Below are 14,715 nucleotides of genomic sequence, written 5' to 3' on the forward strand. Positions count from 1 at the left end.
CTAAACAAGCTTCTAAATCTGGGTGAAAAGTTGCTTATAAGTTAGATTTGTCTTATTCCAGGTGTACTAAGGTATTTACACTGGAAACTAGACAAAAATACTTGGAATAAGAAGTTGTTTTTGAAGTGCAGCGACCCGGTCCTCTGATTTGCTGTTCTGATATCGACTCCGGACTCTTTAAAGTGAGAATCCGGCGCCGTACGAGGCGGCGAGAAGGCGGCAGAGCGAAGAGGAGGATGACGGCGAAGACACCAGCTCCTCCAGTCAGGAGTTCGAAGACGCTGGGCTGAGAGAGGAAAAAGCTCTGTCTGACTCTGAAATTAGAGTATGTATGGTTCTATTTGGTTGTTGTTGTTTTGTTTCTACATGAATACTGACAAGTGAGGCTGCAACTATCAATTATTTTAGTTATTGACTAATCTATTGATTATTCAGACGATTAATTGGATTTAAAAAACGTGGTACATTCTGCAGATTGTTTTGGAGGATATTTGGATAATGTTAAAATATTGAAATAAATTAAATTCATTTCTTCAACATAGAATTTGTTCAGTCTGTGCTTGATAATTTAAAAGGAGTATTTCAAATGTGAAATCTGCACTTTCTGCTCGACTAACATCAATACAGTGTAGAACTGATCTGTTGATTTCCTAATGGGAGGAAACAAAGTTGTTTTTTATCTTAAATGGAAAATTATATATTTATTGCACAGTTTTGGCTTTATTACTTTTATAAGTATGTTTTTTATGTTATGTTTTTTCAGCAAATGGCTTTTTTTGTGCTTCAGTTAACAATCTGTTACTAAATTAGTTGACGATTATTTCAATAATTGATTAATCACGATTCATCTGATGAATCGTTTCAGGCTCTCAGAAGTGTTCACACCGGTGCTGAAATAAAAAAACAAATAAAAAAAATTAAAAATGGAAAAAAATATATATATAATAATTTAATAACTGATTAAAATTCCTTAATATAATCTTTTTCTCTCCTTATTTTAAATTTTCTGGCTGTTGGCTGAAGGTTTTAGGTGAAAAGTGACTTTAATTTAAATCTATTCATAATTTTTCCCCTTTTCAAAAAGTCTAAGAATGAACTCAGAACTTGATCCATATTTTAATGTGCATATAGTGTTTTTTTACTTAAATATTATCTTTTAAACATTTTATTATGGAATTGTGGCCAAAAGTTAAAATTTTGGTTTAATATGTCAAGAAAGAAATACAAGGAAAACATTTGATCCTTTGCAACTTGTCTGTAAACTGGCTTTATGTACAGGACTTAAATGTTTCCAAGATCCTATTTAGACAGCTGGATTTTATTTCAGGGTCATAAAATCCTCTAGAGTAGAAGGAAGGTGTGAAACATTTGTTTAAGAGTGTTTAACTGGGTCACAGTGGATGGATTGTTTTTCTGTTAAATTATCTCTAAATCCTGGCACTTCTGGGAGCCACTAGAGGAAAAGTATAAAACTAACTGCTATACTGTCTACTACTGTCTTACTACTAAAAGAGCTCGTTAATCAGTGCAAGGAAGCAATGTTTAACGTTTCTGCAGGTCGTATAAATGGGATGTTTTTGTTAAAGGTGGTCAAGAAACATGAAGAACAAAAAAAGGTTTCGTCCATCCGGATTCGGAAAACGTTGCCGAAACCTCAGACCAACCTGACGCCCATGGGTCTGCCCAAACCAGTCCGGTACGTAGAAACGCTGAAGGACCCGCATTTCAAATAAATAAGCTGATTCACACACATTATTGTACTTTGTTCTGCAGAATTTTCTAAAATAAGTTTAACATTTTTTGAGTCAATTCCAACAAAGTTTTCATTTATTTCTAACCATTTTACTCTCTTTGAGCAGCAGTTTTTATTACTGTACATGTGGGTCAGGTTTCTGATTAGATATCTGTTCCTAGCAGCCATTTTATAGTTTGCCAACAGATCATTTATTGGTGCCATTTTGTTTTTAGTTCAGAACCAGACTGCCACTTCATGCTGTTAATTTGACTTTAGCATTTATGTCCAAAAATAATCCCTCAATTCTTTCATATTCTGACAGTTTAGCAGAATAAAGAACCTTAATGCCACATTATGTGAACAAAGTTGAACAGTGAAGCTTTGGGTTTAAAAAAATCATGATTTATATTGATTGATTGATTGATTGATCTCTTTCTGTGTCCCATCAGGGTGAAGAAGAAAGACTTTAGTTTGGAAGAAATTTACACCAATAAGAATTTCAGCAAACCCCCAGAAAGGTAAACACAAATCATGTTTGTTTTGTGTTTTTATATAGAAAATATTAAGCAAGTTAAACGTTGTTAAGGGGACCTGTTTTGCAAAATTCCCATTTTGCATTTTTTTTAACTTCCATTTGACTCTTAAAAAGCAACTAAAGCACTTAAAAAAAACACCCAGATGTTTTTTTGGCAATAAGCAGATTTTTTTTGTGAGCCGTTTTGTGAGTTTTGTGAGTCACATTTGAAGTCACCTAGCAACACCGCCTCACTTAGCCCCATTACCTGGCAACCCAAGGGGAGTTCCAGCATGTTTGGTCAGCTGATTTTACCGCTTCATGTGCTGTATTGTTGTTGGATATGCAGGAGGCTCCACTTCTGCTTTTCAAAGATGTACAGTTGTACAACTGCACATCTGTTTGCAGCCATTTTTACCTGCGAGTGTTAATGTTGATTTAAGGGGCGTGGCCAGCAGCAGCAGCTTATTTGGATTTAAATAAGATGTTACAACAACCCATTGTGAACTGAACAGACTCAATTTTAATGATCTAAGAAGGACTTGGTGCAAAAATGAAATGAACATGTTTTTTGTAGACGTATCCTAACCTGTTCACGGATGAATAACTGGTCACCTTTTAATGTGCGTCTTCAAAGACCCGTCCATGTCTTGTTTGGAGCGGAAAAACCGCAGTATTTATAGCTCTCTGTGGCAGCGACGAGCCAGAACCACGCCAGAGTCATCAGTTTAAATAACTCCTGATCTGCTCTTGGAGCATGTTGCCTTTCTGAGCAGACTGCTGGCAGCCTGTTGTCATGTGTGTGTGTGTGTGTGTGTATTCTCTAATAAATAAAATAAAGCAACCAAGAAGCAGAAGTGCTGAAGGCAGCTCCTGCTGATGATAGCAGCTTAAAGAAGAGCAGCTGCTGATGATAAGTTTCAGTCTGATCTGCGTCTAACGATCACCACAGACATAACAGCACAGCAGTCTGTTTCTGTTGTATAATTACTTGCATAATAACCTATTTTTAACACCAGGAGGACTGTAGTGACTGATTCTTTCATGGTGATGTAATTCATCTCCAGTTATCTCAAACTCATGAAGGCAGTTATTGCAGCCAGGAGCGACTCTTGCAGCTGTTGGATTTACAGGGTGATTGGTTTTGATTGCCTTTTTTCTTAATTAGTGTCGCATGTTTGACCTGAATCATGTACAGTGGAAACCATTTTTATTTTCTCTGAAGTTAAATCAGACCAAACTTCTCCTGTTTTTATGTCAGTTATAATTGTCAAACTTATTTCTATTTCCTAAATGCCACTAAAATAAATTATTTTAGTAATTGATTAATTTATTGATTCTGACATTAATTGGATAAAAACATTTTTTTAGAATATTCAGCAAATTTTTCATTTAAGCCTTTTAAAAATGCATCAAAAGATGCAAATAAAAATTTAATTTCTTTTTTAATTAAGATAATATTCTGTTATGTAAAATGAAACAACTTTTGCTTGATATTTTGTAGTAAAAGGTTCATCTGCAGCTGAAATATATTTCTAAATTTGAAAAGCCCTTTCTGCTTCATCAACAATAGAACTGATTTGTTGATTATTTATGGATCTTATCAATAAATGGACAGCAGAAGGTTCTTCATAGAAGTATTTATTTCTTAAATGCAAGGTGTGTATGTATTGGTTTTTATTCAGCAATTGGCCGTTTTTTGAGTTCACAATTAACTGATTATTAAATTAGTTGACAATTATTGAAATAATCGATTAATAACAATTAATCTGATTAATTGTTTCAGCCCTAAAACTTCAAATTTATGTATTGATCTTTGTAAAATCAACTCTGCCACACAGAACCCGTTTCCTTCCTGAGCAGCATGATGGTTGGACTTTCCCGTCATGTTTAGTTGTTTGAACAGATAAATCTGGTTGTTTTCTGTTTTCTGACATCTAAAACTTTAAAATGTGACTAAAATCTGCTTCTGTTTTTGTTTGATCAAAGACTTTTAAACTGATAGAAATAAGCTGGAGGTGCAAAGGTGAAGCAACAACCTTATCAATATGCTAACTGGTGCAGGATTTAGATATTATTAAAGGCTTTATTTTGCACTAAATAAATTAAAAACTGGCCCATTGTGGTGCATTACACTTAGTAGTGTTTAAGTGCTGGACTATGACCACAAGCCATTATCAAACTGGTTTTTGATGATGATTAATCTCACAACATAATTCATATTTATTCATACAAAGTAGTTTTATGTATCAGGACATAATTAAAATAATCAGCTCTTTACAAAAACTTACTACTTCCTGTTATCTATTCAACAGGAGATGAAAAGGTTCAGGACTCGCTGAACTGATTTTTGCCAATAAAAGCAGTAAGATTTCTAACCAGTAGGTGGCACCAGAGTAAATCATGTGTTAGAATCAGCTGCATTTGTCTACATCCCATTCATGGCTGAAACGATTAATCATGAATAGTTGATGATTGAAATAATCGTCAGCTAATTTAGTAATCAATTAATCAATTAACTGGAGAATACAGACTCGTTAAAAACGTCCATTTACTGTTGGAACAACATATGGAGAGCAGTAACAGCCCAAACTGTAAGAAAAATCAATTCATTTTGCATTTGGACAGAAAATAAATCATTTTGTATCTGTTAGTATATTTTACAAAGAAGTGATGAAATGGCAGTTTTAGCTTCGCCTGGTTCTAATTGTTTTTGAAAACCCTCCTGGACAGCTCTAGATATTTATAATCAGTTAATCAAAAATCAACAGATTAAATAAATTTATTTGTTCAATTGCTTCTTTTGGTTGTATTTTTAATTTTGTATAAGATATGCTTAAACGGTTAAACGGAAAATCTGCAAAATGTGCCAACTTCTTCATCCAGTTAACTGTCAGACTAATCGATCAAATTACGTAATTTCCGGACTATAGAGCACACCTGATTATAAGCTGCACCCCCTACATTTTTAAAGGAAACACATTTGTATAAGCCGCATGTGCCTACATTGAAACATGAGATATTTACAAAGAAAGACGGTACACAGAAAGTGTTTTTAAAGTTTTAATGTAGCTTTTCTTTCTGAACAGCAGCAATATAGCAAAACAACACTAACAGGGCTGGTTTAAATAACATACGGTTAAAAGTCACGGAGAGCCGTCATCCTCTTCCTGCTGTGCACTGAAACCATGGAAGTCTTCTTCCTCAGTGTCTGTTTCCTTCTTTATCGACCAGCTCGATTGCTTTTAACTTGAAAGCTGCACCATATGCATTTCTTCTTGCATTCTCCATGACGAGGGTCTGTTCAAGCTAATTTTATTCATGCACAAAGCACGATGTTACATTAGTCTTCCTCTACAGATATATTCCAGCTGTCTCACGTTTACATTTTCTGCTCCAGCGCCCCTACTGGCCGTTAGAAAAAATTCATAAATAAGCCGCATCGTTGTATAAACCGCTGGGTCGAAAGCATGAGACAAACGTCGCGGCTTATAGTCCGGAAATTACGATAGTTTGACTAATTGATTGTCAAGCAAGTTTTTTAATCATCAGAATAATTGATTAATCATCCGAATAATCAATTACTGAAGTAATAGTTATTTTCAGCCCTAATCCCATCAACTGATTTGTCTTTCAGCCGCCTGGAAACCATTTTTGAGGTGCCGCTGAACCGCAAGAATGGGTCCGAGTCCTGGTTTGGCCCGAGGCGTGTCAAACGGTTTCTGGAGTTCCTGGAAGTGGGCGAGGCCAGAAAGCCAAAGAAACCTCTGGTCGGTGTTGGAAAGACGGGTCCGTCCTCGTCCAGGCCGAGACGAGGCGGCTTCCCCAAAGACGAGCCGTCCCTCGGCGTCCAGGATGTGGACTCCCTGCTGTGCTCCAAGCTGGACGAGTTGAATTTGTGGCTGATCCACGATCAGAGCGATGAAAGAGAAACAGACAATGCTGCTCCTGTAAGTGCGATCATGACGTAATGTCGCGCCGGTCCGTGTTTAAATGTTGTAGAAAAACTCCAGTTAAATAAAGCTGTGGCATTTGTAGCCTGCAAGCTGAAGAACTGTGCATCATAGAACAGAGACGTCGACTTGGAGACGTAATTTATACACATTTGTACAGGTTGTTTTATTTATTCCACCGTCAGTCTGCGCTTAAAATTAATAAAACAAATTCTCCTTGATATTTTGTACAGTATTATCACTCGTTTTTTGATAGTTCTGTTCTCTGATTTGTATTATTGTTCTGAATTGAGCTTTTCATCTCCTTGCAGCATCATTGAGTTATAAAGGCAGCTATCTGTTTTTCTAGTAAAGGCTATATATATATATAAAACTTTTAAAGATGCCTGCAAGAGATTTGTATTTACAATAAACTTTGTTTGTAAATATGTTTTTTTTTTTTTTAATGTACAATCAAATAAGTTTCCAGTAACTTGGACTACGCTTTACTCAGCTCAGGGCGGAAACCGATTAATTATTTGGGTTTGAAATTTTCCAGGTATGGCCTTGTCTTGTTTTTTCCACTGAAATGCATGGAACAGTGTGCGCGTCCACGGCCAAGTGTATACATATTTTTGTGTACTTAACTACATAATAACTGTTGCTGTAAATGAGGCTGCCTTAACTGTAAAACTTTAGTTAGAATTCATCAGCCAAGTTCATGTTTAAAAACATGTTTTATTATAAAATGCAGCGTTTGTATAAAAGTACAGTATATGTATACATTTAATAAAAAATACAGGTAAAGTAACAATGCAATAATGCCAAGAAAATGTCATTTTGAAGCACTGCCATAATCACCACTATGCCGTTTGTTTTTATTTCACACAGTTCAAATTGTTTTATCCACTCTTGTATTTGTGATTTTAGGATATACAGTAACAATTCATACATTTCTTTTAATAATAAACTATATTGAGGAATGAGTTGCTACAGTATATAAAGGTGCTTTTGAAAGTTTATTTTGCCTCTCTTTAGGATTTTCACTCATTAAAAGACATGTAAATATTCAGTTTTTCTGAATGTGTGGAAATCTTCAACTTTTCAAATTGTGTCAAATTTAAAGGCAATGCTGGATTTTACATGTTAATTTTTTAAAAAGGAATTCGTCCACATGGTAAATAAATATCACGGTATAAAAACATGAAAGCCGCCTGTTTTGTTTCCGTTAAATACTGGAGATAAAAGTAGTGGTTGTAACTTCTAATGACAATCAATGATCACAGCTTTGTTTTTGTTACTTTGCTCCATAAAATACAAAGGTTTTCACAGAATCTTTTTGCTTTTCTGCCGAAGTCGTTTAGTCTCTCAACGTCAGAAGATATGAGACGAAAACTAGCAGCACAGGAATGAAGACAAGGATCCCAATAAGTGTGAAAATTGAGATTATGCCGTATTTCTTTGCCTCTTGTGAATACTTCAGTTTTTTGTCTTTGTCCTCTTCATGATCAACCTGAGAAAAAAATTTATTAAAAAAATTAGTAACCAAAAGCTGTTTAAGATACTCAACAGGGCCGGTCCAAGACTTTTTGGGGCCTTGGGCAGATTAGAATTTGGGGCCCCCCTCTCACCAACAGCACATTATCATTCCTAAAAGTCATTAGCATCATTTGTTTTTAATTTACTGGTGTTATTACAATAACAGCTTTTAAATGCAAATGAACAAAAATGCTCAAATTAACTAGAACTTTAAATTGCAGAGTGACATGAAAGTGTGGCGTCTTAAATATTTGCAGTTCTTAATTGATCCAAATTTTTTGAGAAATTGCTGTAACTGTTCTATCCTAAATCAATATCAATATTTTAGTGTCAATTTCATCAACGTGCTTTTATCAAATTTAATTTAGTTTTTTATGATAAAAATCATATATCTATCTACAGTGCTGGAGATATTGTGAAGCATGTTAGTCAGCTGGGCTTACTGTGAATGTGCTATATGAGTAAACTTGGACTAGACTTTAACTTTCACAACTGTCACGATAAGTTTGTCCTTGAACTTATTGCGATAAGCGATAATATTGTTGTTTTGAGACTATTTTCAAGTAATAAAATAGTAATAATGGTATAATATTCCAAGTACATTCTCAAAAAAATCAATAAACTTTAAATTCTAACATTTAAAACTGGAATTGGAAGACATCTTAAATATCCAAAATAAATAAACAAAACAACAAATAAAATTTGAAATTATTTTTTTCACATTTATATTTCATGTAAAATTTGAACCCCAAACACTCCAGACATGAACTAAATAATATTTATTTTCTTATATAATTAGAAATTACTACTGTTGTGGAGCCCTAAGAGGAAAACGGTACATCGATGCCTTCAGTTCTTTTCCCACAATTTCACAGTAAATTCTACAAAGTTTGATAAAAAAGACAAAAACTAGAGTTGTAATGCTATTTAGTTACAGTTTACAGATCTAATTTACTAACTATTTTGTGAAAAGAATAAGTACAAATTTCAGTAATATAATGGCAGAGGAGTGTTTCAACACAGTTTCAACAAATATGCAAAGAAATATTTCTGATAAAAGTTACATACTGCATTATTATTAGTAGTAACACAGGTGAAAATGGTCTGAAAATAACTTTTGGGACATTTATCGTAGTAATTAGGTTAACAGCTGTTACAAGAACTGTGACCATCCTGCACAGAGAAACCGAAACCAACAAAAACTGGATTTAAAACGCGTAAATTAATCCAAATGAAATTAGGAGTACCTGGAATGAATTTTCCAGAGCTTTGTATCCCAAACAGGAGCAACCACAGATGATGCTGCAAATGGCCAGTTTCCTGTAGTTTTCTATGTTATCTTTGTCCTTCCTTTGTTTCCTGTGGTGTTTCATCATAGGATCATCCTCCTGTTGCTCTTCAGCTGAGCCAGGTATGGAAGTCAGTTGTATTTTTGTGTCCTGTGACATATCTGCAAAACAAGACAGGTTTTAGTTTTTCATTTACACTGGCATATAGTAATTCTCCTAAACAGTCTACTTTTTCATGTCATTCCCTCTGATCAATATGTTTAAGTTGCATTTCAGTGTCTTCTGCAACAAATCAAATGAGTCATGGTCATGTTGCTCAATGGTCCGGGGAGTTTTTGAAGTCAGAGAGGTTTCGGTTTGTAAAGTGCCGAGGCACTGCAGCAAGAAAACAAACAAATAAAAAAAAAAAGCGGACAGACTTGAAAGAAACAGCAGCCTGCTGGGCTGGTATATTGAAAACATGAAATTCAAGTTTAGTGTTTAATCTGTGCTTCAATCACTCAATGACTCAAAGGAGCGCCAGTGTTTTGTTTGTTTGTTTTAGGAACTGTTTCTGAACTTGTGTAATATTAGACCGTCATGTGAATCATTGGTAACAATGTAGCAATGTGTTTCTGACCACATTACAGTGACGCAAAAAGAGGTGTAGGGGCGCCGTGATAAAGGGGGCGCCGTGATAAAGGGGGCGCCACATTATGGAGGAGCCAAAGCAATAGAGGAGGAATTATTTCTCATTTTCAATATTTAACACCTATAATGTGTCAGAAAGTATATTGTTGCGCCCCTGATTAAGCAATCCCCTAATCAGCCTGTTGTTGTTTTTTTAATATGATTTTCTATTTAAAGCTTCAGTTAAAACACAAATCTGGTGATTTTTGACAGGAATCCCCTTCTGCAGTCCAATAAACAGATCAATGAAGCTTGATCGGTGATTGAGCGATTCTCTCTGCTGATGAAAACAGATGTATGTCTTAAATATAGCAGTGTTTTTATTACTACATTACAGTGACACAAAAAGCAGTTATGCAACAGGTAGGGGCGTCACAATAGAAGGGGCGCCACAATATGGGAGAAAATTATTTCTAGTTGCAATTTCCTGTATTTGTCATTTGTTAGTGCGCCTTTAAAGTGTCAGAAACCATATACTATAACAAGGCCGTTTGTTTTCTTTTTGTTTTGTTTTTTATCTGATTCTCATTTTAAACATTCAATTAAAACACAAACCTGCTGAGTTTTGACAGGAATCCACTTCTGAAGTCCAATAATCAGATCAATAAAGCAGGATCGGTGATTGAGCGATTCCTTCTGCCGGTGAAAACCGATGTCCGTTTTCCAATGGGTAAAAATCTCGACCAGTCGACTCCTGGTAGGATCGGAACAGGGACTGAAACTGTGTGAAACCTCCACGCCCTCTTCACTGACTTTTCTCTCCACGAACACTTGTCACACTTTTTGTCCTCCCTCGAGTCTTCCTTTACTTCCCGTATTTGTTGTCAGTCGCTGTGGTAAAAAAAAAAAAAGAAAAGAAAAGCGAACTAAAATGACAGCCCTATTCTACCCGGTTCACATTCCTGAGGCAGCGGCCGAGGTGTGTCGGTACTTGCAGCGCCTTAAGGTGAAACAAAGTTCCCCGATTTGCTTCAGTGAGGTTTAAAATGAAACATTTCCCACTCTGATGTGCTGCACACCGAGTTTTCCACTCTGAAACTGATAGATTTTCCTGGTTTCTCTTCTTCCGTCTGCTCTCTACCCTATAGAGATAAGACACATTCACACCCCGTTGACTCAGTGATGACAGAAAGGATATTTTATATCCCACTGCGGATCCACGCAACTGTTCATCAGGTAAACGGAACATGGGAGGGTCACGCTTGGACTGCTCATTAATGATTATAGACTGGATTCCTGCAACTATCGCGTAGAGGAGTCAGTTTAGGGCCACTGGAAAAACTAAATCCTGACTTTTTTCTCACAACTCTGTTGGTCTCAAAATACAGACATTTTTTCAGTTCTGGCTTTAATCTGAACATTCTGACTTTAATCTCTGACTTTATTTCTTGGAATTCTGATTTTCACCTCAGAATTCTAATTTTATTTGTGTGAAATCTGACTTTCAATTCTGAATTTTGACTTTTAGAATTCAGTTTTTTTTGTTGTTGTTTTTTTTTTCAAATTTAGACGTTCTTTTGAGAATTTTCACATTAAATAAAAAATTCTGACTTTTTTTCAGAATTTTGCTGTTAATATAAAAATTCTGATTTTCAATCAATCAATCAATCACTTTATTTTGGTAAATTGTCCACATTAAACACAAGAAACAACAAAAGAAAAAAAAAGAAAAGAACAACAATAGACAAACCCACAGTTTACCAAAAAAGGAATAGGCCGAAGCAAAGCTTATTCTTGCCTACCTTATTTTTTTTACCTTACAACCTACCAGGATTTCTTCACAGTACAAATTCAGATTCAAGTACATAGTACATATATAGATCTACATAACAGCGTAATATTTTATCATTTTACATTTTAAAGCTCTTTTAAAGTTCACCAAGAAAGGACATAACTTAAATTCATCATTAAATTCATTCCACAGTTTCACACCAATAACTGAAATACATCTAGACTTTATCTGACTTTTCTCTTTTGCACCTTCAAATATAAACAAACCTCGGAAATTATATTTATTTTCTCTTAACTTAAATAATTTCTGAATACCAGAAGGAAGACTTTTATTCAATGCTTTATACATTATTTCCAGTATTTTTGTATAAACAATATCTTTAAATTTTAATATTTTACTTTGAATAAAGAGTTTATCAGTTGGTTCACGGCATCCCACCTTATTTATAACCCTTATAGCTTTTTTTTGCAACTTAACTAATATATCAATAGTTGTTTTACTTGCATTTCCCCAAATTTCAGAGCAATAAGACAAATAAGGCATAACCAAAGAGGAATATATAACATGCAAGCCTTTAACATTTATTAAATCTTTTATTCTAAACAGTATTCCAATAGTTTTTGCAACTTTATTTCTAATATATCCTATGTGAGGCTTCCAACTAAGTTTATTATCTATGATAATCCATAAAAATTTTGTCTCATAAACTCTTCCGATTTCAACTCCATTTATGCATAACTTTACATTATTATAGTTCCGATTACCAGAGAAAACCATGAATTTAGTTTTTTCATCATTTAACAATAACTTATTGTAATCAAACCATGTTTTCAACTCAGCTAACTCTTTTTCTACTGTTTTTATTATTTCATCCATATTTTTTCCAGAAAAAAAGAAATTTGTATCGTCTGCAAACATTACAAACTTTAACAAACTGGATACTGCAAAAATATCGTTTAAATAAAGTATAAATAATTTAGGTCCTAGGACTGAGCCTTGAGGAAGACCACATTTTACCATGTCTGTCTGTGACTTAGTGTTGTTAATTTGTACATATTGTAATCTATTACCCAAGTAACTCTTTAACCACTGATATGCAACTCCCCGTAAGCCATACAGTTCACATTTACCCAATAGTCTTGCATGGTCAATAGTATCAAAAGCCTTGCAGGTCAATAAACACACCTACGGTATTAAGCTTCTGATCAACTGCTGCTGCAATGTGCTCCACAAACTCCATCACAGCTAAAGTTGTGGAGCAGTTGTTCCTGAAGCCGTACTGGTGCTCATTCAATATATTATTTTTATTGAGAAAGGAGTCCAGTCTTTTCATAAATAATTTTTCTAAAATTTTTTGAAAATTGTGGTAGCAATGATATCGGCCTGTAATTTGTTAATATTTGCTTGTCTCCACTTTTATGAACTGGAAAAACCTTTGCTATCTTAATATTATTAAATTTATAAACATGTTTTTCATCTCTACCCTTTGGCAATTTATTTACTAAATTAGGACCAATATTACTTATTAAAGACTTCAACAATATCCTCCTTTTTTTCCACTATTGTGTTGTTGTGTTTAATACTTATTGAGAAATCTCTATCTTTATTGTTTTTAATAATACTATTAATTGTATTCCATGTACCCTTAATATCATTGCAGTATTTTTGCAGCAACCTATCATAATAATCCTGCTTTTGCTTTCTCAGCACTGATGTTAACTTATTTTTAAATACTTTATATTTTCCTTCTTTTTCATGAGTTGGGCACTTAGTGAAATCCTTATATAACTTGTTTTTCTTTTTACATGCCTTCCCCAAACTCTTTGTCATCCAGGGAGTCAATCTATTTTTGGATGTTTGTTTATATTATTTAAGGGGACAATAATGATTGTAAATTCTCATAAATATTTCCAAAAACATATTATATGACTCATTAACATCATCAACATAAACATTTTGCCAGATATAATTTAAAAATTCTACTTTCATTTCTTCCACAGCTTCAGGTGATTTTACTCTAACTAAATTAGTAATTTGCTTTGTCATATTTAAATTGAACTTATTACTAATATCAAGCATAGTGAACACAGGCAAATGATCAGTTATGTCAGTGACTAACAATCCACTTTTTGTTTTCACATCGAACTTATTTATAAAATGTTATCAATCAATTTTGATCTTGTCTAAAAATTTTTCTCTATTTTTCTCTAAACTATTTTTCTCTCAGAATTAATTTTTTCTCTCTGAATTATTACTTTTTTTCCCTCAGATTCTTTACTTGAATCCCATAATCTCACAATTCTGACTTGTTTCCGTACAATTCTTTTTTTTTTCTCAGAATTTTGACTTAAATCCTATAATCCATAATAATGCAAAAAATACACAAAGACAAAATAGTGTCATAAAGCATCACCTCCCTTCTAAACAGCTTGTCAATGTGACTGAATATAAATGATAAGACGTTTAAATAACTGATTTCCCCCTTAAAGAATGAATGAGGATGTCATAACTATAATTCGTATGTAGTCAGGTTGTCCTTGTCTGATTTTATTTTAGCTTTGTTTTAGGAAAATTGAAAAAACAAAGCAAAATTCAGTATTAGGGGGAAGTATTGTTTCCACAGCACTGTAGCGAGGGAAGCAAGTATTTATGTGGAAGTACAAACTGGTTTTATGGTTGGACGGATGATTTTTTTTAAACCTCGATTCAATGCCACCTTTCAATTCCGAAAATTCATAAATACTTTTTTTTTTTTTTTTTTTTTATGCTTATTGTTTACTACATTAATTTGTTTTTACTTCTACAATTAATAAGAGAAATTAATTTTAAAAAATCCATCAATGTGACTTGCAAAACAACATTACAGGTTTTTACATTTTTCATTTCAACATCGATTAATCACAGATTTGTTCAAACTCAAAATTTCCAAAGAACAAAATGTAAAGATACTCATTGGTGCATATAGCATAATATTAAGGGCAATAAATTAAAATACAAATGTTTTTAAAAAGTGGGTCTTTTAAACGCATTTTTAGTCGTCACAACGGACTTTCCAGTGTATAAAATTTGTATAAGCGACATTTGTGTGTGTAATATTTGGCTGATAAAACAATATTACTACACCACAATAAATATAGTTGTCTATAATATAGACAACTATATTATGCTTTGGTGCATTGGTGCTTTGGTGCACCAATGCACCAAAGCATGATACACTTCATGCTTTTATAGACTCTATAAAAGCATGAAGTGTATCATCTTAGATGGTTGTAGTCGTAAAATTGATCCATTGAGCCTAAAAAAAC

General features: G+C 33.9%; 1 protein-coding gene and 1 long non-coding RNA gene across 2 annotated transcripts in view; one reads left to right on the forward strand and one right to left on the reverse strand.

The window, feature by feature from the left end:
* prr14 (proline rich 14) overlaps nucleotides 1–6,423 on the forward strand; it is a 15,568-nt gene extending 9,145 nt beyond the window's left edge. Inside the window, exons 8-11 of the mRNA XM_044099791.1 lie at nucleotides 184–325; nucleotides 1,587–1,696; nucleotides 2,185–2,253; nucleotides 5,887–6,423. Of these exons, the coding sequence (XP_043955726.1) occupies nucleotides 184–325; nucleotides 1,587–1,696; nucleotides 2,185–2,253; nucleotides 5,887–6,220 (655 nt within the window). The 3' untranslated portion in view covers nucleotides 6,221–6,423. The remainder of the gene's footprint in view (nucleotides 1–183; nucleotides 326–1,586; nucleotides 1,697–2,184; nucleotides 2,254–5,886) is intronic.
* Nucleotides 6,424–6,912: 489 nt separating this feature from the next.
* Nucleotides 6,913–10,515, reverse strand: LOC122821680. Its single transcript, XR_006369049.1, has 3 exons — nucleotides 10,234–10,515; nucleotides 8,968–9,170; nucleotides 6,913–7,694 (listed from the first exon to the last, which is right to left on the reverse strand). It is a non-coding gene; the product is annotated as an uncharacterized LOC122821680 (long non-coding RNA).
* Between the last annotated feature and the right edge of the window lie 4,200 nt (nucleotides 10,516–14,715).

Source organism: Gambusia affinis, linkage group LG19, assembly GCF_019740435.1.
Source record: "Gambusia affinis linkage group LG19, SWU_Gaff_1.0, whole genome shotgun sequence".
In the NCBI taxonomy this organism is placed as follows: domain Eukaryota; kingdom Metazoa; phylum Chordata; class Actinopteri; order Cyprinodontiformes; family Poeciliidae; genus Gambusia; species Gambusia affinis.